We start from the raw sequence: 22940 nt of genomic DNA on the forward strand, positions 1-22940 counted from the left end.
GATATGTGACTGTAACTCCAAACTTGGCATGTATGTGGGTGGTGTGAGTTTAGGAAATGGTTAAGCAGAGGTGAATGGAGAAGGCTTGACTTGTGCTTTACAATGGAAATTATTATTATTATTATTATTTGCGATGCTGTGACTTGAACTCACCTTAAGCCACTCCACCAGCCCTTTTTTGTGAAGGGTTTTTTTCGAGATAGGGTCTTGAAACTTGCCCGGGTTGGCTTTGAACCGTGATCCTTCTGATCTCTGCCTCCTGAGTTGCTAGGATAACAGGCATGAGCCACTGGTGCCCGGCTACAATGCAAATTATTAAATCAAGAAACTTACTTGGCAAAATAGTCTTATATCGATTTTTAGTTCCATGACGTGGAATGTCAATTTCTTTGGGATCCACAAAATTCATTGGTATTTCCTGCAAAAATAAATCATATCAAATTAGTGTACCTCATGCTGACACAAAGAAAATCTTCATAGGGGGCCATTTGATCTATGTGGTAATGGACTTCAAAGTCATTTATAAAACAACAGACTACCACCTCTGGCTGACCAACACCCTTCCTTTCATAAACATGTGGGCTGCACCCTGTCAAGCTGACTTCTAAGAAGTAGTATTATTTTGTGTGTAATTGTTAGAGAACATAAAACACTTGCTCAGATTTTAAGAATCTTGTTGTGACATAATTGCTGGAATTACACAGACAGTTGATAAAATAGATTTTTAAAACAATGTATTATAGTGTATATACATGTGAGTAAATGTTAATACAATAAAAATTTAAAAAGTATTTAAATTTTCCTCAAAGTCTTTATGTAAGTTCAGCACCAAAAATCTCACTATGATGGATTCTTTTTTTTTTTAAACATTAATTGTGATTCTTTTGGGATAATTAAAATCTCCCTCCCAAAGTGGTGAACATACAAGGATTTTTGTTGATTTAAGTGATGGTGATATACATTTTTTTGTGTGATAAGAGATGGTTTATTGGATTGTTTTAGTTGTGGTTGTAAATGAAATACTTTTGGTGAAGGGGATACAAACACTTTTCCTCCCACTTAACAAGAATATAAATTCTTCTTGCAGACAGAACTGAGATAAAGGAGAATGATGGAGGGGGTGAATTCAACTATGATATATTGTAAGAACTTTTGTAAATATCACAATGTACCCTCAGTACAACAATAATATGATAAAAAAGAAAATAAATTCTTACTTAGTAAAAGTACATGTTACCACAGCTCAAATAGTTGAAGAGAAAAAAATGAGCATAGAAGTGGCGCTATGCGAACTGGAGGTGTGGCTCGAGCTTTGCAAGCATAAATCCCTGAGTTCAAACCCGAGTCACACCAAAAAAAAAAAGCGAATCTATGTAAAATCATTACACCTAAAAAGGTAAGCATCTTTAGCTGACTGAAACAATAAGCAAGAATTTCCAAAAGGACACAGTAAATATTTTAAGATTTGGTTGTACAACATAAAAAATTTCATATACACATATAGCCACATATAGGTTTGAACTCAGGGCCTACACCTCTAGCCACTCCACCAGCCCTTTTTTGTGAGGGTTTTTTTTCGAGATAGGGTCTCAAGAACTATTTGCCTGGGCTGGCTTTGAAACGCAATCTTTCTGATCTCTGCCTCCTGAGTAGCTAGGATTATAGGTGTAAGTCACCTGGCTTATTGGTGTACATTAATTGTACAGAACAATGGGTTTTATTATGATACTGTCATATATGTATCTAACATGTTTTGATCATATTAACCTCCTACTTTCATTACTTAACTTTGTCCAATGGAAAATGTAACTCAATAGTCTAATATTCATTAAAATAAAAGAAATCATCATGATTAATTCAAATTGAACTAGTTTCCTGTCAATCTGACAACTTGAGAAAAGTCAAACTATATAATGAATTTGAGAGTTGGTCTACAGAGAAAAGTAATTACCTTTTAAAATCATTTCATTAAATTTAATTAACTTAGATATTTATAGTATTCTCTACTCTACCTAATGTTTTAAATGTTGCCAAAATAACCAGAATTATTGAATGTTCCATAGAAAAAACATGTTCACGTTAGATAATTTGAAACAGGATCGTCTGTTTTGGCGAAGCCACAAAGTAGGTAATATTTTTATCCCTTCCCTTCTCTTTCACTTTATCTATTCTTTTCTGACACACACTGATAAACTATCATGATCTGGCACTGTTTCTCTCCTGGATCTTCCTTGTTGGCCTCATCTTTCCTTTTAGGGAGGTGGGTATGCTAAAGGCTTATTTCATAAATAAAGACCTATTGGTTATTCTAAAAAAAGAATACTGGTTATGCCTCTGTATGATCATTGGCCAGTTTTTTTAATCCCATTTTTCATATATAAAAAGATGACAGACTAGTTTTAATCTAATTTTTAAAACTTCATGTTTGTGTTTTACTTTTGACAATAGTAGTAGATCTTTTGTCATTAGCTTGGTTATAAATATCTCAACTAGCCATAGGGTGATCAGTGTACTAAACTCCACCAACATGGCTTAAGATGTACAATTGATCAGATAATGAATTTGACTGTTCAACTGCTGAATGATACAGACATGAACTAAAACTTTGATTCTGACAGAGCTGAAAAAAATGTACAATTGATTTCAGATACAAAGCAATTTATCAAATGAATGTTCTCTTTGGGTAGCAGTTAGACCTAAGAAAGGCTAGCCTGACTCTTTGTTCTCTGGGTGTACATATCTTGTCATACATGGAGCTATCACCAGCAATACTGATAGTCTAAAGTGGCACTCACTATCATTTGTAATCCACATTTGGTCTTCCTCCTGTTTTCCTTTTTTCACTCAAAAGCACCATATGCATCTTGATCCTCAAGTCAAAAACTAGGTATTGCCTGTGATTTCTCCATTACTTTTGATTGACTGATCCAGTGAGGCCTACTTCTTGTAGACATAGATTCTCTCCATTTTCATTTTCCGTATCCTAGTGTAGACCGCCTACCTAATTCCACAGGATTATCTCTAGAGTCTCTAAAGTGCCCCCTTCTAAGGAACATTTCCATTTCAGATAGTGATCTTTCTAAAACACATGACTAAGTCCATACTCTTAAGTACATATTTAGACTTGTGTTTTAAAAGACTCAACTTTTGCTGCTTTCCACAGTGACTTCAATGCTCAAGTTAAACCAAATGATTTAATTTCCCAAATAGGGACAGCAAGACTATTTCTTAATCCTGAAATGCCACCCTCTCTGGCTGGCTCCTTTGTGCCACTGTGTTCTGGGCAGCTCTTACGTATTCAACCTCAATTTAGCTATTGCATTGTAGTTTGAACACTTAATGAACAGTTGTCATGACAGAGGGGGATCTAAAACCATTGCATTTTACTTTTTGAACTGTAACCATTTGTGGATTGTAAGCTACTTGAGTATAGGGCTGTGTCATTTCCATATGATACTGAAAACAAATAACAAATAGCAGGCTCACCATGAATTCACTTTGGAGTAAATGTGAACTTGCCACGACGTCCCTCAGCTGTGATCTCGTGAGAATTCTACTGGCTGACTGCAGGTACTCCATGGCTACCTTTTCCCGGGGTGTTGGTATAGCCACAAAGGGTTCCACATTCCCCAAGCTACTCATGTCCAGTGTAAGAGACACATTGGATCCTCGTCTACATGGGAAAAGAATGTTTAGATCTAAACAGCACATGAATTATTTTGATCACACAAATTGATCTTTCTGTACATGCATACAATTCAGTAAGCTCTTCAGAGTAATATATTTTTTCTTTTGGTACTTCGATTGACTATAGAAATTATCCATAGTTCCTTTATAGGAAATTGATAATTTATTGTTGGAGATTACTCTGTTGAGAACATGCATTATAATTTGTTAATAAGTATACTCGTTACATAAATAATAGGATGCCTAATAATATAAGTGAAAAATTTATGAAAAGTGAACACATTTAAACTGAGAAACCAGATGTAATACAAACAACTTTTATTTATACATATATCTGAGAGTTAAGTATATAAAAAATAGTCACCTAATGTTTTAGCCATTGCATATGCATACATATTTCAAAACACTATGTCTGTACCATAAATAAATACAATTTTAGTTTTAATTTGTCAGCTAAAGCATAATGAAAACTTAAAAATAGCAATACCTATTTTAGTTCAAATTATTGCCATAGCTTAAAAATTTTAAATGTTTCTATGCATATCCTACTATATATATTGTGACTTCTTGGTGAATCCTTAAAAGATGGAGATCACAGACATGTAGACAGAGTTTCATTTTAAACATGAAAAAGTTTGAGAATAAACAACCAATAAAGCTATTGAACAAAAATTTTTTTTTTTTTATTTGCTTGTTTATTTTTCTATTTATTTTTGGTGGTACTGGGGTTTGAACTCAGGGCCTCATGCTTGCCAAGCAGGCACTCTACTATTTTAAGCCACTCCACCAGCCCCCAATTTATATTTCTTTTTTTTTTTTTTTTTTTTTCTTTTATTATTCATATGTGCATACAAGGCTTGGTTCATTTCTCCCCCCTGCCCCCACCCCCTCCCTTACCACCCACTCCACCCCCTCCCGCTCCCCCCCCCTCAATACCCAGCAGAAACTATTTTCCCCTTATCTCTAATTTTGTTGTAGAGACAGTATAAGCATTAATAGGAAGGAACAAGGGGTTTTGCTGGTTGAGATAAGGATAGCTATACAGGGCATTGACTCACATTGATTTCCTGTGCGTGGGTGTTACCTTCTAGGTTAATTCTTTTTGATCTAACCTTTTCTCTAGTACCTGTTCCCCTTTTCCTATTGGCCTCAGTTGCTTTTAAGGTATCTGCTTTAGTTTCTCTGCATTAAGGGCAACAAATGCTAGCTAGTTTTTTAGGTGTCTTACCTATCCTCACCCCTCCCTTGTGTGCTCTCGCGTTTATCATGTGCTCATAGTCCAATCCACTTGCTGTGTTTGCCCTTGATCTAATGTCCACATATGAGGGAGAACATACGATTTTTGGTCTTTTGGGCCAGGCTAACCTCACTCAGAATGATGTTCTCCAGTTCCATCCATTTACCAGCGAATGATAACATTTCGTTCTTCTTCATGGCTGCATAGAATTCCATTGTGTATAGATACCACATTTTCTTAATCCATTCGTCTGTGCTGGGGCATCTTGGCTGTTTCCATAACTTGGCTATTGTGAATAGTGCCGCAATAAACATGGATGTGCAGGTGCCTCTGGAGTAACAGTCTTTTGGGTATATCCCCAAGAGTGGTATTACTGGATCAAATGGTAGATCGATGTCCAGCTTTTTAAGTAGCCTCCAAATTTTTTTCCAGAGTGGTTGTACTAGTTTACATTCCCACCAACAGTGTAAGAGGGTTCCTTTTTCCCCGCATCCTCGCCAACACCTGTTGTTGGCGGTGTTGCTGATGATGGCTATTCTAACAGGGGTGAGGTGGAATCTTAGCGTGGTTTTAATTTGCATTTCCTTTATTGCTAGAGATGGTGAGCATTTTTTCATGTGTTTTTTGGCCATTTGAATTTCTTCTTTTGAGAAAGTTCTGTTTAGTTCACTTGCCCATTTCTTTATTGGTTCATTAGTTTTGGGAGAATTTAGTTTTTTAAGTTCCCTGTATATTCTGGTTATCAGTCCTTTGTCTGATGTATAATTGGCAAATATTTTCTCCCACTCTGTGGGTGTTCTCTTCAGTTTAGAGACCATTTCTTTTGATGAACAGAAGCTTTTTAGTTTTATGAGGTCCCATTTATCTATGCTATCTCTTAGTTGCTGTGCTGCTGGGGTTTCATTGAGAAAGTTCTTACCTATACCTACTAACTCCAGAGTATTTCCTACTCTTTCTTGTATCAACTTAAGAGTTTGGGGTCTGATATTAAGATCCTTGATCCATTTTGAGTTAATCTTGGTATAGGGTGATATACATGGATCTAGTTTCAGTTTTTTGCAGACTGCTAACCAGTTTTCCCAGCAGTTTTTGTTGAAGAGGCTGCTATTTCTCCATCGTATATTTTTAGCTCCTTTGTCAAAGATAAGTTGCTCATAGTTGTGTGGCTTCATATCTGGATCCTCTATTCTGTTCCACTGGTCTTCATGTCTGTTTTTGTGCCAGTACCATGCTGTTTTTATTGTTATTGCTTTGTAATATAGTTTGAAGTCAGGTATTGTGATACCTCCTGCATTGTTCTTTTGACTGAGTATTGCCTTGGCTATTCGTGGCCTCTTGTGTTTCCATATAAATTTAACAGTAGATTTTTCAATCTCTTTAATGAATGTCATTGGAATTTTGATGGGAATTGCATTAAACATGTAGATTACTTTGGGGAGTATCGACATTTTTACTATGTTGATTCTACCAATCCATGAGCATGGGAGATCTCTCCACTTTCTATAGTCTTCCTCAATCTCTTTCTTCAGAAGTGTATAGTTTTCCTTGTAGAGGTCTTTCACATCTTTTGTTAGGTTTACACTTAGGTATTTGATTTTGTTTGAGGCTATTGTAAATGGAATTGTTTTCATACATTCTTTTTCCGTTTGCTCATTGTTAGTGTATAGAAATGCTAATGATTTTTCTATGTTGATTTTATATCCTGCTACCTTGCTATAGCTATTGATGATGTCTAGAAGCTTCTGAGTAGAGTTTTTTGGGTCTTTAAGGTATAGGATCATGTCGTCTGCAAATAGGGATATTTTGACAGTTTCTTTACCTATTTGTATTCCTTTTATTCCTTCTTCTTGCCTAATTGCTCTGGCTAGGAATTCCAGTACTATGTTGAATAGGAGTGGAGATTGTGGGCATCCTTGTCTGGTTCCTGATTTTAGAGGGAATGGTTTTAATTTTTCTCCGTTAAGTATAATGCTGGCTGTAGGTTTGTCATATATAGCTTTTATAATGTTGAGGAACTTTCCTTCTATTCCTAGTTTTCTTAGAGCTTTTATCATGAAATGATGTTGGATCTTATCAAAGGCTTTTTCTGCATCTACTGAGATAATCAAGTGGTTTTTGTCTTTGCTTCTGTTAATGTGGTTTATTACGTTTATTGATTTTCGTATGTTGAACCACCCCTGCATCCCTGGGATGAAGTCTACCTGGTTGTGGTGAATAATCTTTTTGATGTGTTGCTGAATTCGATTTGCCATTATTTTGTTGAGGATTTTTGCATCAATGTTCATTAGGGAGATTGGCCTATAGTTCTCCTTTTTGGAGGTGTCTTTGCCTGGTTTTGGGATAAGTGTAATACTGGCTTCATAAAATGTGTTTGGCAGTTTTCCTTCCCTTTCTATTTCATGGAACAGTTTAAGGAGGGTTGGTATCAGTTCTTCTTTAAAGGTCTGATAGAATTCAGCAGAGAATCCATCAGGTCCTGGACTTTTCTTTTTGGGGAGACTCTTGATTGCTACTTCAATTTCATTCTGTGTTATAGGTCTATTCAGGTGATTAATTTCCTCTTGGTTCAGTTTTGGATGATCATATGTATCTAGAAATCTGTCCATTTCTTTTAGATTTTCAAATTTATTTGAATATAGGTTCTCAAAGTAGTCTTTGATGATTTCCTGGACTTCCATGGTGTTTGTTGTTATCTCCCCTTTTGCATTCCTGATTCTACTAATTTGGGTTTTTTCTCTCCTCATTTTAGTCAGGTTTGCCAGGGGTCTATCGATCTTGTTTATTTTTTCAAAGAACCAACTTTTTGTTTCATTAATTCTTTGTATGGTTTTTTTGGTTTCTATTTTGTTGATTTCAGCTCTTATTTTTATTATTTCTCTCCTTCTATTTGTTTTGGGATTTGCTTGTTCTTGTTTTTCTAGGAGTTTGAGATGTATCATTAGGTCATTGATTTGGGATCTTTCAATCTTTTTAATATATGCACTCATGGCTATAAACTTTCCTCTCAAGACTGCCTTAGCTGTGTCCCATAGGTTCCAGTAGGTTGTGTTTTCATTTTCATTGACTTCCAGGAACATTTTAATTTCCTCTTTTATTGCATCGATGATCCATTCTTCATTAAGTAATGAGTTATTTAGTTTCCAGCTGTTTGCATGTTTTTTGTCTTTACTTTTGTTGTTGAGTTCTACTTTTACTGCATTGTGGTCAGATAGTATGCATGGTATTATTTCTATTTTCTTATATTTGCTGAGGCTTGCTTTGTGCCCTAGGATATGATCTATTTTGGAGAAGGTTCCATGGGCTGCTGAGAAGAATGTATATTGTGTAGAGGTTGGATGAAATGTTCTGTAGACATCTACTAGGTCCACTTGATCTATTGCATATTTTAGATCTTGGATTTCTTTATTGAGTTTTTGTTTGGATGACCTATCTATTGATGCTAATGGAGTGTTAAAGTCTCCCACAACCACTGTGTTGGCGTTTATATATGTTTTTAGGTCTTTCAGGGTATGTTTGATGAAACTGGGTGCGTTGACATTGGGTGCATACAGATTGATGATTATTATTTCCTTTTGGTCTATTTCCCCTTTTATTAGTATGGAATGTCCTTCTTTATCTCGTTTGATCAATGTAGGTTTGAAGTCTACTTTGTCAGAGATAAGTATTGCTACTCCTGCTTGTTTTCGGGGGCCATTGGCTTGGTAAATCTTCTTCAAGCCTTTCATCCTAAGCATATGCTTATTTCTGTCGGTGAGATGAGTCTCCTGTAAGCAACAAATTGTTGGATCTTCTTTTTTAATCCATTTTGTCAAACGGTGTCTTTTGATGGGTGAATTAAGTCCATTAACATTAAGTGTTAGTACTGATAGGTATGTGGTGATTCCTGCCATTTAGTTATCTTAGTTGTTTGGAGGTTTGATTGTGTGTACCTAACTTGATGTTACTCTCTACTGTCTTGCTTTTTCTTATCCTGTGGTTTGGTGCTGCCTGCCTTTTCATGGTTAAGTTGGGTGTCACTTTCTGTGTGCAGGATCCCTTGCAGAATCTTTTGTAATGGTGGCTTTGTGGTCACATATTGTTTTAGTTTCTGCTTATCATGGAAGACTTTTATTGCTCCATCTATTTTGAATGATAGCTTTGCTGGGTAGAGTATCCTGGGGTTGAAGTTATTTTCATTCAGTGCCCGGAAGATCTCACCCCACGCTCTTGTTGCTTTTAATGTTTCTGTTGAGAAGTCTGCTGTGATTTTGATGGGTTTACCTTTGTATGTTACTTGTTTTTTCTCTCTTACAGCCTTCAATATTCTTTCCTTAGTTTCTGAACTTGTTGTTTTAATGATGATATGTCGTGGAGTAGTTCTATTTTGATCTGGTCTGTTTGGTGTCCTGGAGGCCTCTTGCATGTGTATGGGAATATCTTTCTCTAGATTTGGGAAATTTTCCGTTATTATTTTGTTGAATATATTACGCATTCCCTTCGCTTGCACCTCTTCTCCTTCTTCGATGCCCATGATTCTCAAGTTTGGTCTTTTGATGGAGTCAGTGAGTTCTTGCATTTTCTTTTCACAGGTCTTGAGTTGTTTAATTAATAGTTCTTCAGTTTTTCCTTTAATTACCATTTCATCTTCAAGTTCTGAGATTCTGTCTTCTGTTTGTTCTATTCTGCTGGATTGGCCTTCCGTTTTGTTTTGCAGTTCTGTTTCATTCTTTTTTCTGAGGTTTTCCATATCCTGGCTGTTTTCTTCTTTATTGTTGTCTATTTTTGTCCTGAGTTCATTTATCCATTTATTCATTGTGTTCTCTCTTTCACTTTGGTGTTTATACAGTGCTTCTATGGTTTCCTTTATTTCTTCTTTTGCTTTTTCAAATTCTCTATTTTTATTGTCTTGGAATTTCTTGAGTGTCTCCTGTACATTTTGGTTGACCCTATCCAGTATCATCTCTATAAAATTCTCATTGAGTACTTGTAGTATGTCTTCTTTTAAATTATTCTTGTGGGCTTCATTGGGTCCTTTGGCATAGTTTATCTTCATTTTGTTGGAGTCTGGATCTGAGTTTCTGTTCTCTTCATTCCCTTCTGGTTCCTGTACTAATTTTTTGCTGTGGGGAAACTGGTTTCCTTGTTTTTTCTGTCTTCCTGTCATTGTCCTTGGTGGTGTTACTGTCCCTGTACTGTGTGCAGTTAAGTATTTTCTAGCTTGTAATAATAACAATGGTAATATTGAGAATGGAAGAGTGAGCTGAGATGGAAAGCAAGAAGTTAAAGAAAAGGGGAAAACAAATATACAGACAAGAGGGAGAAAGCAGAAGAAGGTATCAGACAAGAGAGTTTCAAAGGTATAAACAGGGAGTGTTAGTGTACTAATCGACAGTAAGCTGAACAGACAATAGAGAGACAGAGAGAGGATTGAAAATCAAAGATAAAAAAATAAAAAATAAGTATATGAAAGTAATATCTATTTATAAAAATGAATTAAAATAAAATGGAAAATAGAAAATTAAAAAAAAAAAAAAAAAACTTCCTAGTTTATACGCAATGCAGTTTCAGTCTTAATAATCTGGATGTCCGTCTCAATCTCCAGTCCTGGAGTTGGTGCCTCAGATGTTGTTCTGTAGTTGTCTCATCAAAGGGGATGCATAAAGTAGAACAAAACTACACACTCACACACACACAGAGGATTAAAAAAAAAAAAAAAAAAACCCCACCAAGTGTCCCCAGTTCAAATGCAATACAGTTTCAGTAAGTTTTTCAGCTTGCAGGTGTAATTCGGTTGTTCTCTCATCAAAGGTAGGGAGAAAAAGGAAAAAAAGCGTCTGGAGGCAGTTCCGAGAGTGGTATCTGCAACTGTGGCTTGCCTGCCTGCTGCTCTCCGCCTGTAGCTGGCGGCGTTATTTATGCAGATCTCTGGGGTGAGCTTAGCACTCACCTGGTCCCACAGGCTTTGTTTGCTCAGAGTTCTCCTGTGCGGGGGAGGGGGGCCTCTGCTACAGGCTTTTCCCTTTCCAAGCACTGGGAAAGGCGACACTGCCCCGCGTTGTCAGGCCTGTGTGTTTATTTACAGTTCACGTGGGAAGTGGGTCTTCCCTCCTCTCACAAGCGTCCCCACTCCTGGTTGCTGGGTGTGCCCCGCTCTCGCCAGAGCCTCTCCGGCCCGCCCGGCTCGTTTATTTACAGTCCCGGGAAGGAGTCCCTTCCCCCAATCTTCAGTGCTCAGGGCGCCCCACCCTCTTTCCAGCGTGTCTTAACTGTTCTTATTGCTTAGTACTCAGTTTCTCTTTTTTTCCTGGGTGGACGTCAGTCTGTCCAGGGGGCTATGCTGCTCTGGCCCAGGCTTGTCTGTGGGGGAACCGCGGTACCGCGAAGCTCACCTGGTCCGCGTCTTCCCAAGCCGTATGGGCGCCGGCCACTGGCGGCCCCGGGGGCCTCCTCGGTTCTCCGTTTAACGTGAAGTGGAGATTCTCTGTGCCGGCTGGAGATGTGGAGGGGTCAAAGTTATGCCTTTTCTCGGTGATTATGCCTGCAAAGTGTGTCTCCAGCGTCTCTCCAAGATTTCACTATAGGAGGGTCGCTTTCTGCTTCCTACCTCTAGCCGCCATCTTGGAATTCCTCTTGAACAAAAATTTTATCAGTTTTTTCCTCTTATGAATCTGCTTGTGGTTGCAGCTTTGGTGTTATTCTATAGTTTGATATGCAATGTTATTTTTAATCTCTAAGTGGTTTGTGATTACAGTCTTAATTCCTGATTTCACTTGATGGTTATTTAAGTGCTTGATCATTTATTTTCCTTATTTTAATTGTAGCTCATGGAAGCTAGAACTGGCTGGACTTCTAGCAGTTGGGGGTTCTTGATTGTTTCTTTGAGATAAACACTACAATAAATTTTTCTAGTATTTCTCAGATGCTTTTGCTGGAAACTAGGTTGGTTATGAATATATGTAAGTACTGTGCTATCTGGATGCACACATATACATATATATATATATATATATATGCACATATATATACTTTTTTTGAACAATTGCTTTTTTTAAAAATTTCTTTTATTCATATGTGCATACAATGTTTGGGTCATGTCTCCTCCCTTCCCCCCGCCCCTTCCTTTCCCACACCCCTTCCTATATACATATATATATATGTATCACCTTATTTACTATGCTATTACATAGTGCTAAATATTTTATTATGTGTTTTCTTTCCTTACTATTTTCCTATTAGACTTGCCAAAGCCAGAGTATATGAGCCTTTCACAATAATTGCATGTATTTTTCCTTAATTTCTGGTTTTTTGAAGGGGGTTGGTACTGGGGTTTGAACTCAGGGCCTTGGACATGCTAGGCAGGCACTCTACTACTTGAGTCACTCCACCAGCCCCTTATTATTCATTAATTTCTAATAATTTTTACCTTATGTATTTTGGCCACTACATTAGTGGCCATAATAATATTTATCTCTTTCCCATTAATTTTATATTTTGTCTCACATCTGACTCTTAATAAATTGATATTGACTTGGTTCCTGAAAGACATTTTCTCCTCTTATTATTCTTAACTCTTGGATCACTGGGTCAGGAATTAGGGGATGGTATTCTGGATGCTCTGTAAAAAAAATGCTTATCTGACAGAGATGTGTGTCCCCCTCCCCCCCTTTTTTTTTTTTTTAATTTTTGGCTGTTGGTGGTAGTTGACAGGGTTTCTTCTGTTTCTGAGCAGGAGGCAAGTAGTTGAGAAGAAGCAAACAATGGTTCTACTTTCACATCAAGTCTTTTAATCTATTTTTAGTGGGAAAGCTGTTTTTTAAATTCTTCAATCCAGTTTTACTGGCCTTTAATTTCATGGAAAATCCTTCCTGATTCTCATAATGGTTTGTTTGTCTGTCTGAGATCTAGTGCATTTGAGAGATTGGGACTGTTTGTTGGTTTCATAGATACCTTAGTAAGGACTCGGGAGATGCTGTTTCAGGAATTTCTAATCACATGCCATTTAAACCTTAACTCTATTCAGTTGTCCACCTCAAGAGACAAACGTGCCTACAATCTGTCAATGGAGTGACCCGCAGAGCCACACAAGTATAGTAAGTGACCAAGTCTCTTCCATTCAAGGTGGTCAGAGCAGATGTATGAAGAAGGAATCATTTGAGTTGGGCCCTGAAAGTAAGAGATTCAACAGATAAATTTTTGGCAGAAGGTTATCTCAGAGTAATAGCATGGGAGGAGAAGAAGTGTGGGAGAAGAAAATGATAAGACAACTTTGAGAAAGGATAAGCAGAAAAGCAGTTTAAGCTGGAGTTTAGTTGTGTAAAAATGTAAATTGGACCTGGGAGATGGGATTGTGCAGGAGAGATGACAGAGGCAAGAGTTATAGAAACTACAAGACCCAAATGTAAGAAAGAGGGTCAAAATGCATATCAACTTCTGTTTTGGCTTCCTGCAGTGTCACACATAGAAGATTAAAAGTCTCTCAGATGTCCCATCCAAAGTCCATTTGCTTTAGTGAGCAAGTTTTCTAAGGATTCCACAGAATGTAAACCAACTTAGTAAGAATGACTTTTGTCTGGCAAAGGAAGGAAGAGAGGAAGCGAACGTTTGTTAAGTATCTATTATCTGCCAAGTAGTGTTCTAAGCACTTTCACATATGTTATCTCAATGCTCATGGCAGTTTTCTGAGGTATTACTTCCCCCCTTTCACAGGTGAAGAAATATCCAACTTCAAAACACAATAGTGGAACAAAGATTTGATCCAAGTTAGAATTTAAAACCCATGTTCTTTCTGCTTTGCCTCCCAAAGCAAGAGTATGGTAGGCAGATATTAGACCAATCATGCCCTACATGGAATTGGGAGGCAATTATTTGGGGTTTGGGGATTCAAGATTACTGAAGTGCAGTGAGGAGGTAGAACAGTATTTAAGTGCAAACTTTGTTTTTACAGCCATATTTGTCTGGGCTCAAATCCTGTGTTTCCATGTCCTCGTGATGGTCCTTTGGTGAATCTGTTTACCCTCATTGCATCTCAGTTTTCTCCTCTTTTATGAAGCAAATAATTAAATGTACCACCTTGGAGGGTTATTAAAAAGAATAGTATAAGAAAATTGCTTATAAAAGGGAATGCTTTGGTATTTTTAAATTTGGGTAACAGTGAACAAAATCCTACTTAATTTTCACCTTTTGCTTTTTTCTAAGGGATCTCTTTTAGGATTTCTTCACAAAACTTAAAAACTGTTCTTACTGAGATTAATTTTAGTGGTTTGAAATCAATGGGTATAATCTACACATTCATTTCTAAAGAAAAATACATCCTTCTTGATAACCTATTTGCCCTTTATTATAGCAAATCCATTTCTCCTGAACCCTAAACAAGTCCAGAGCACTTCACCTCAGTGCTTCAGACAATGTCTCTAAGTTCAATCTCGGACTTAAACTTGCACAGGCTGTTGATCATGGTGAGTGCTCTCCTGTCCTGGCCCTGAAATATGATGGTAGGGTGTCATTAACTTGGAAAAATCTCTGCTTCTATTACATTTTTATTTTCAAGGAACAAGCTATATTTAGATTTATTGAACTATGGCAACATTAGGAAATCTAATCAGTAGAATCAACTTATTAAAATATTTGGAGACTTAGTCATATCTTGTGCTTAGAAAGAAGAGATTGTACACATTTAATTCATTTCATTACAAAAATAATGGATGGAAATTTGTAAATTTAAAAGTTTTAAAAAGAAATTAAACTCATTTTTACATGTTCTTCACTAGCATCTAAATTTACTTTAAAATTTTTCTATTTTATAGGGAGAAATGCAGTGACTTACTCTAATTTTTATTTCTTTGGTTGCAGATGAGAATAAATATATTTTTATTAATTAAATGTACATTCTTACCGTTGAGAATTGTCTGTTCAGACTCTTCCTTAGTTTTTATATTGTGGCATTAATACATTTAATATTGATTACTATGATGTCTATATGTGATATCAGTTGTTTCTCAGACTTAGCTGTTGTACATACACTGTTTGCTATTGCCTTAAAACCCTAAAAATTATTTAAAATTTTTGCTTACATTTGATCAAGCACACTAATCTTTTCTTTTGTAGTTTGTGACAATGATTTAATACATAGGAATTCTCCTTGAAATTTAGTGGGGCTTTTTGTTTGTTTCTTCCTTTGTTTGTTTTTGAGAGGGAAAAAGTCAATAGAAAAACAACAGGAGACCTAGACCTTTATTAAAAGCAAAGTGTGGAAGCAATTGTAACCATTGCTTCTATGTTGTGTAACTATGGACAAATAGTTTAGCCTTTTTTATACCTCATGATTGCTGTTGGACAAAAGTGAATATAACAAAAAGCTTTATCAAGCTCCTGCTGTTGCACCAATTATTATTTATGCCAAAAAATAAATAAGAGGGAGGAAATTCAAAAGATACCAATGCAAACAATTGAAGGAAAAAGCAAATTCTTAAGGAAAGGTAAAAGGAATGCAATGAGCAGTGTGTTAATTACAATTAAGTAAAAAGGAAAACATTTATAAATATTATGGGCCAGAACCACACACCCAGTTCAGCAAGAGAATATAAACAACTCGGTTGAAATTGTTCAATTTTGCACCACAGTTCCTAATGACGAAGAGGTGGGAAGAAAGTATATCTAAAAATACAAGAGCACTGCAAGTGAGTGTTGCAAGGACTCAAAGCCAGGCGTGTACTTTGTTAATAGGTGAGGTCATAACACTGGATGTTAGAAGCAGAATTTAGTGCACTTGGCCACTGAGAACTGTGACTTCAAGCATGGCACTTCATCTAGTACCCAATTGAAAATAGAAAAGGGAACAAACAAAATGAAATAAATGATCATTGTGCCTGTAGTCTTGGAAGATGTACTTTTCAGATTACTGGATGATGAAATTGCATTCAATGAGAAATGGTGGCCACTGTTATTTTTAGGGTACTTTTGAAATAAGAACAGAAAAACATACTTTTTAAAGACTGTAAGAATTTAATACAGAATGGATACAAGCTTATTTGACCTTTGAGAGAGCTTGTTTTTCATTGTACTTCATTAAAAAGTATATAATTTGCCCAGTGCTGTCTTCATTAATATATACACCTAAACCTAGATGGTAAGAAATAGAACTTTAACACTGACCTTCTCTCTATGGCTGAAAATGAGTCCAAACTTTCTTCCTTGCATGTTATAATGACCACAAACCTGATGATCTTGACATGACTATAAAAGGTGAGCTTGAACTCTCCTGACCCCAACTTGTATTGCTTTCTTAATTCTGCTCAATTTAGCTTTCTAAGAGAAGCTTAATTAAGAAGAAAAAAAAAAAAAAGACAGAAAGAAATCTTCCTTATCTGGATAACAAAGGAGAAAACCCCATAAAATGGAGAGATGGAATTCCTTTACTCTATGTAGACTGGCTGGACGCTGTACTCCTTTTAACTTCCAATTCTATGACTTTTAAGTTCTAGGGGCATAGTATTTAATTAATAGCATGCAGTTTCTACCTCTTTACTTTCAAACAAATTATATGTAGTACCTTCTTTCTGGATCACTTGGCCGATGAGAGGGTGAAATTTATAAAAGGAAAAAGATACAGAGCACTAAGAAAGTTAAATTGTGACATAAATGCAGTGTTAGGGATTTCTAGAAGCTGAAATAAATGGTTATGTATTTGAACATTTGCAATAAAATTTCCCAAAGGAAATCCTGCAGGGGAGAAATGATAATAGGTATAAAAGATACCAGGCATGGGACCAGGGAGATGATGAATGAATTTTACTTGGAAGCGAAAAGAAAATTCTATAATGTGGAGAACAGTTTTAGGGGGAAATGATTCATTTCTCTATATGCAAGCATCTACTTCACTAGGTGAAATGTTTTTACTTAAAAGAGTGATTGTATAAAAGGCTCTGATATTTAACAATGGTAGCTGACTTTTTATATGTGTATAGGACACGGCAAAATTTACTACACCGTTGTTTTATTATTTAAAAATAAGAATGAAAACAATCACCTAAAAATAAACATGCATTGAATTTTTTACATTGTTCTATAAGTACTGACCTTAGAATCTGAGCTTAAATCAATGCTTTGCAATTTAAACTTATTGGGCCTCAGGAGGATAATTGGGCCTTATTGGGGATAATTGAAGTCATAGGGTTGATTCACATTATAAAAGGTGAGGAAGCAAAAATATGTGAATTTTTCCAGCCTATAGTATCTTGCACATAGTACACATTTGTGAAGGATGACAATGATGAAGGATGATAATGTGATTCTTATTCACTATGCATACATGGCTATGTACGCCACATGGGCATATACTAATCAATATTTGAAGAAAGCAAGGCTGGAGAAAATAGTGATTAATGCAGTGTTATATAGGCAAAGTCAATGGTCACCTAAGTTGGAAGCATTTTTTATACTTCATACAATTAAAATTTATATCTCATATCTTTATAATTGACAACATTTTCCTGATTCAAAATAAGATATGTTCACTGGAGAAAAACTAAAAAAAAAATGGATAGAAAGAAAAATATCCCATAATCACAGTACTTAGAATAAGTGCTAGTAACGTTTTCTGTTCATGTCCTTCAACTCTTTATGACTATTACTCAGCATATTCTTTTATGACTTCCTTTCTAAATGAATTAAATATATGACGAATGTCTTTTCATGTCTCAGGTTTTTCCAAATACCATTTTTACTTATTTCATTTATTTATTTTTTTGGTGGAACTGGGGTTTGGACTCAGGGCTTTGCACTTGCAAAGCAGGCACTTTGCCACTTGAGCCACACCTCCAGTCCATTTTGCTCTGTTAATTTTGGACATGAGGTTTCAGAAACTATTTGCCCAGACTAGCCTTGAACTATGATCCTCCCAATCTCAGCCTCTGAATTAGGTAGGCTTATAGGCCACTATTTTTAACACTATAGTATTCCATTGTGTGGATGTACCATTACTTGTCTAACCAATATCTCATTTTTGAGCAAGAAGCTGTTGCTCAAACAACTTTTTTTGAACTTTTTTGAACTTTTCATTGGTACAAAACAAAATTGTAGCACACATCCTTGTACCTACATATTGGTGCATTTCCATGATTATTTTTCAGTTAAGATGTTTTAAAAACTAATTCAAAATCTCTGAAAAGCCACTGAACACATGTATGGAAGAAGCATGAAGACAGACTCCTCAGAGCATTTTCACTAATACATCTCTAATACATTTCATGCTCACTAGAAATGATTTGCTTTAAAGTATGAACTCCTTCAAAGCAAGACTTTGTCTTCAATCACCCCTTTGTAGAAGACAAACAATACTTGTGTTAGCTCATAGACTGATGATTGCAAATAAATTGGTTAGGGTAATACCATGTACTATTTCTGTGCTCTGATGGCTTCACCAATCCTTTTCCAAACAGAGAAATTGAGGCATCATGTTAGATAAGAGTTTTAAAATTTAAGTGAAGAAGCCAATCTTATGTAGCTATAGTAAATACTATAGTTGAGATTTCATTTAAGTCTTGTTACAATCAATGAAGTCTGAGCACTAACATCCTAAAGACCTTTGGTGATTTTGTTCAAACACAAGAAAAAAAAGTAGTGTTTTGGTTTGTAACCAAGTATGATTAAGTTTTGCTCCTTTTCTTCTGGCATTTGGTATTGTTTTGACTGTCAGTCATGGTGAGGAGGCTGTTTCCCTTTTGAGAAAAGACTAAAGTGATGATAGTTCTAATTTCAGTTCCCAAGTTTAGATTTTCCTAGTTCATATAATTAGTTAAGAGAAATATGATGCTGAAGAAACATTAAGTCTCAATTAAAAAAAACCAATCTTTCTGAAATGAGAAATCTTTCTTTGACATTCAGCTAATTTATATGTAAACATGAACACACACACAGTATTTTTTAAGTAGCTCAATACAATTAACTACATGTCTGCTTACACAACAAATTACCAAAGAACTCTTTTAGTACTGACCATTAGAGCTAAATAAAATATATTCATTTACTTTCAAGAGCAGAAATGATACACATGATTATAATTATCCATAGAATTCAGCTAAAATGTGAATCATCAGAAAAAACCAACATTTTTTTCATGATAAAAACACTCTATTGGGCTGGAGTGTAGCTCAAGTGGTAGATCACTTGTCCAGCATCAGAAGGCCCTGGTTGAACCCTGAGCATGTGGGTGTGGTAGGGGGTATTCAACAAACTGGTAGTAGAAGGAAACTTCCTCAACCTGATAGAATTCATGTCACTCTACAGCTAACATTACACTTAATGGTGGAAGATTCAATGCTGTCCATCTAAGACAAAGAAACCTGCTCTTCCCACATCTTTTCTGTATTATACTAGAGGTTCTAGCTAGAGTTTTTAGACAAGAAAATGAAACAAAACAAATTGCAGACTCCAGATTGGAAAGGAAGAAGTAAAACTGTGTTTACATGATTTCATATTCAGGAAACTCCAAGTAACCCACATAATTCTTAGAAGTAATAATCAGGCTGGGCACCAGTGACTCACACCTATAATCCTAGCTACTGAGGAGGCAGAGATCAAGAGGATTGTGGTTCAAAGCCAGCCCAGGCAAATAATTCATGAGACTATATCTCGAAAAAACCATCACAAAAAAAGGGCTAGTGGAATGGTTCAAGGTGTAGGCCTTGAGTTCAAACCCTAGCACCACACACACAAAAAAGAAGTAATAATCAAATTCCATAAGGTTGCATGATAAAATATCAAGATAAGTATAATCAGCTGCATTTCTGTTAACTATCAATGAATAATTGCAAAATTAAATTGAGAAAATCATTCTGTTTACAATATCATTAAAAAGAATACAATATTTAGGAATAAATTTTGTAGAAAGTGCAAGATATCAAGATGTATACACTGAGAACCAAGAAACATCATTGAAACAAATGAAAGAGGACCTAAATAAATGGAAGGAGGTATAATGCTGACGTCTTGAAAGACTTAATATTTTTAAGATGGCAATATTCTCTGAAACTGATGTATAGATTCAGCTCAATCCCTGTCAAAATCCCAGCTGGCTTTTTTTTTTTTCTTTTGTTTTTTGCAAAAATTGACAAGCTCATCCTAAAATCCCCATGGAAATGCAAGGAACTTAAAATAGCCAAAATAATTTTGAAAAAGAACAAAGATGGAGGACTCACATTTCTGAGTTCAAAATGTCCTACAAAGTTACACTAACAAATACAATAGGTATAAAAGATAAACAATAGGTATAAAAATATAAAGATAGACATATAGATCAATGGGATAGAATTGAGAATTCAGAAATAAGAAAAGAGATATTCAAAGTCAAAACTACATAGAGATACTATGTCACACTCACTAAGAAGGCTATAATCAAAAGATTGACAATAAATATTCATGAGGATGGAGAATTTTGAACTCTTACACTTTTCTGCTGGGAATTTAAAATGGTCCAGCCACTTGGGAAAAATATTTAGTTGTGCTTCAAAAAGTTAAGCCTAGAGTTACCTTGTGACCCAATAATTCCATGGTTTCCAAATGAAAATATTTGTTCACTCAAAAACTTGTACACAAATGTTTATAACAGAGTAATTCATAATAGCTCAAAGTAGAAACAATCCAAAATATCCATCACTTCTTAAGTGGATAAATGGCATATCCATATAATAAAATATAATGTGCCATGAAAAGGAAAAGAGTGCTGATAGATGCTACAACATGAAAGACCCTTGAAGCATGTTAAACAAAATAAGCCAGACACAAAATACCACACATTGTATGATTACATTTATATGAAATGCCTACAACAGGTAACTCTATAAAGATAGAAAGAATGAAGTCACCATAGATCAAGTAGTAAGGAATTCAGGAGTGAATATTAACAAAGGTAGGGTTTCTTTTTGGATGTGATAAAAAGGAAAGCAGGGGATGGGTACCAGTGGCTAATGCCTGAAATCTCAGCTATTCAGGAGGCAGAGATCAGGAGAATTTCAGTTTGATGCCAGTCTCTACAAATAGTTCAGGAGACCCTATCACAAAAAAAGGGCTGGTGGAGTGGCTCAGGGTGTATGCCCTGAATTCAAACCCCAGCATTGTAAAAAAAAAAAAAGAAAGAAAAATGAGCTCGGGGGAGAGATGGCCCAAACAATGTATGCACATATGAATAAATTAATAAATAAACCAAAAAAAGAAAAAAAAAGGAAAGAAAAATGAACCAAGAGTGGGGGCTGTGGCTAACGTGGTAGAAAGTGTTGAGAGGCCCAGAAGCACTGAAAACATTTCTGAGAGAGACTATATTTAAGTGGCAAGTGGCAGAAGTAATGATGCTTCTTGGGAATATATGTATAAACTCTGGGGACAATGGCAATCTGATTTTTTTTTCTTTTTTTGGCAGTACTGAGTTTTGAATTTAGGGCTTCACTCTTGCTTGGCGGGTACTCTACCACTTGAGCTATGTATGCCTCCAGCACAATCTGAATATTTTTAGCTGGTCTTACTCTATGGAAAATAATGTTGTCGACATATATGTATTTGCATAACACAACTGAAAGAATGAAATATACTGATACATTTTCACTGTAGATTTATGAATGAAATTGTAGGGCTATTTTATCACCACATTCCATATATCTGTATTGTTCTGTCAGTTTAGGGATAGGCAGCAAGTGTTTTAGGAAGTGTAATGCTGGAAACCAAATTTCTTAATACATCTTTGAATTGTGATGTCTGGCATTGCCTCTACTTACGATGGGTGTTTTTCAATCTTTTTCTTTACACACACACAGAAATCTAAAAGGATATTCCCTTTCCCCTGGACTTTGGCCCCTCTACTTGTTGTATTTACAGGTAGAGTATGAATTTTCTCATTTCCATTCCCCTCCCTTCCCCCCGGGTAAGGAACAGGGAAGATTGCAGGAAAAGAAAATGAAGAGAAGAGAAAGTATTGATTTCCACTGTCTTCATCTTCCTTCCAACTAAAATCAAGCAGGAGTCCTGGCTGAGTTTCTGCATTGAATGTCTGGAGCCATAAAAGCAAGCGGCCCTGGGATATCAAGTGCCATTCTGCCAAGGTGGCCATGTAGAAGGAGAAAGGTCACCTTTGCTCATGTTTGTTATGGAAGTGTTAATAGTGTTGATGAGAACATGATGACAACTAACATTAGTTAAGCTAAGTTTGTAAGAAGTAATTTACTCTTCAGTTGTTACAACTATTTTTGAGGAAGATATTATGATTGCTACCACTTTATCTATAAGGAAATTAAAGATGTTAGGTTAATTTATCATCAGTCATTCAGTAAGATATGTGAATATGGATAGTGTAATCCCTCAGACTTCATTTTTTTTTTTATTGTGGGAACTGGGGTTTGAACTCAAAGCTTTATGTTTACAAAGTAGGTGCTTTTCCACTTGAGCCACATCTTTCGTCCATTTTGCTGTGGTTATTTTGGAGACGGGGGTCTCTTGAACTATTTGCCCAGGCTGGCCTCAAACCTTGATCCTCAAGATGTCAGATTCCCAAGTAACTAGGATTACAGGCGTGAACCACTGGCACCAGGCTGAAATGCCATTGTTAACAAAAAGACATGCTGAACTGAGTTTAGCAACAAACAGATTAGAACCTATTACTTTCTAGAAACTGTGCTAAGCCCTGGGGTTAGCCAAGATTAGTAAAATATGGCCTCTGATATTAAGAAATTTATACATATAAGAAAATAACTAGAAATAGATTACTCCAATATTATATAGCTTGCTAGGATATATAGATATGCCTAGGAATTTGTAGCAGTTATTAATTAATTAATTAATTAATTTGGCAGTACTGGGGATTGAACTCAGGGCCTTGTGCTTGCTAAGTAAGCACTGCATCACTTGAGCCATACCGCCAGCCCTTTATTGTTTTAATTTTCAGATAGGATCTTATGCTTTTGCTGATTTTTGCTTGGGTAGTCTTTGAACCACAATCCTCCTTCCTCTGCCTCCTGAGTAGCTGGGATTATAGTTGTAAGCCATCATGCCTTGC

The 22940-nt window shown here is 36.0% G+C and overlaps 1 protein-coding gene and 1 non-coding gene across 6 annotated transcripts in view; one reads left to right on the forward strand and one right to left on the reverse strand.

Moving 5' to 3' along the window:
• Window positions 1-22940, reverse strand: part of Ptprr (protein tyrosine phosphatase receptor type R) — a 253736-nt gene that overhangs the window by 43467 nt on the left and 187329 nt on the right. For all 5 annotated transcript variants that reach the window (XM_074083915.1, XM_074083916.1, XM_074083917.1 and 2 more), the window contains 2 exons: window positions 3487-3673; window positions 334-418 (listed from right to left, as the gene is read on the reverse strand). In XM_074083915.1, the coding sequence (XP_073940016.1) occupies window positions 334-418; window positions 3487-3673 (272 nt within the window). The remainder of the gene's footprint in view (window positions 1-333; window positions 419-3486; window positions 3674-22940) is intronic.
• On the forward strand, window positions 2548-2620 carry LOC141410661 (small nucleolar RNA SNORD5). Its single transcript, XR_012435486.1, has one exon. It is a non-coding gene; the product is annotated as a small nucleolar RNA SNORD5 (small nucleolar RNA).

This window comes from Castor canadensis, chromosome 8 (genome assembly GCF_047511655.1).
Source record: "Castor canadensis chromosome 8, mCasCan1.hap1v2, whole genome shotgun sequence".
Classification (NCBI taxonomy): Eukaryota; Metazoa; Chordata; class Mammalia; order Rodentia; family Castoridae; genus Castor; species Castor canadensis.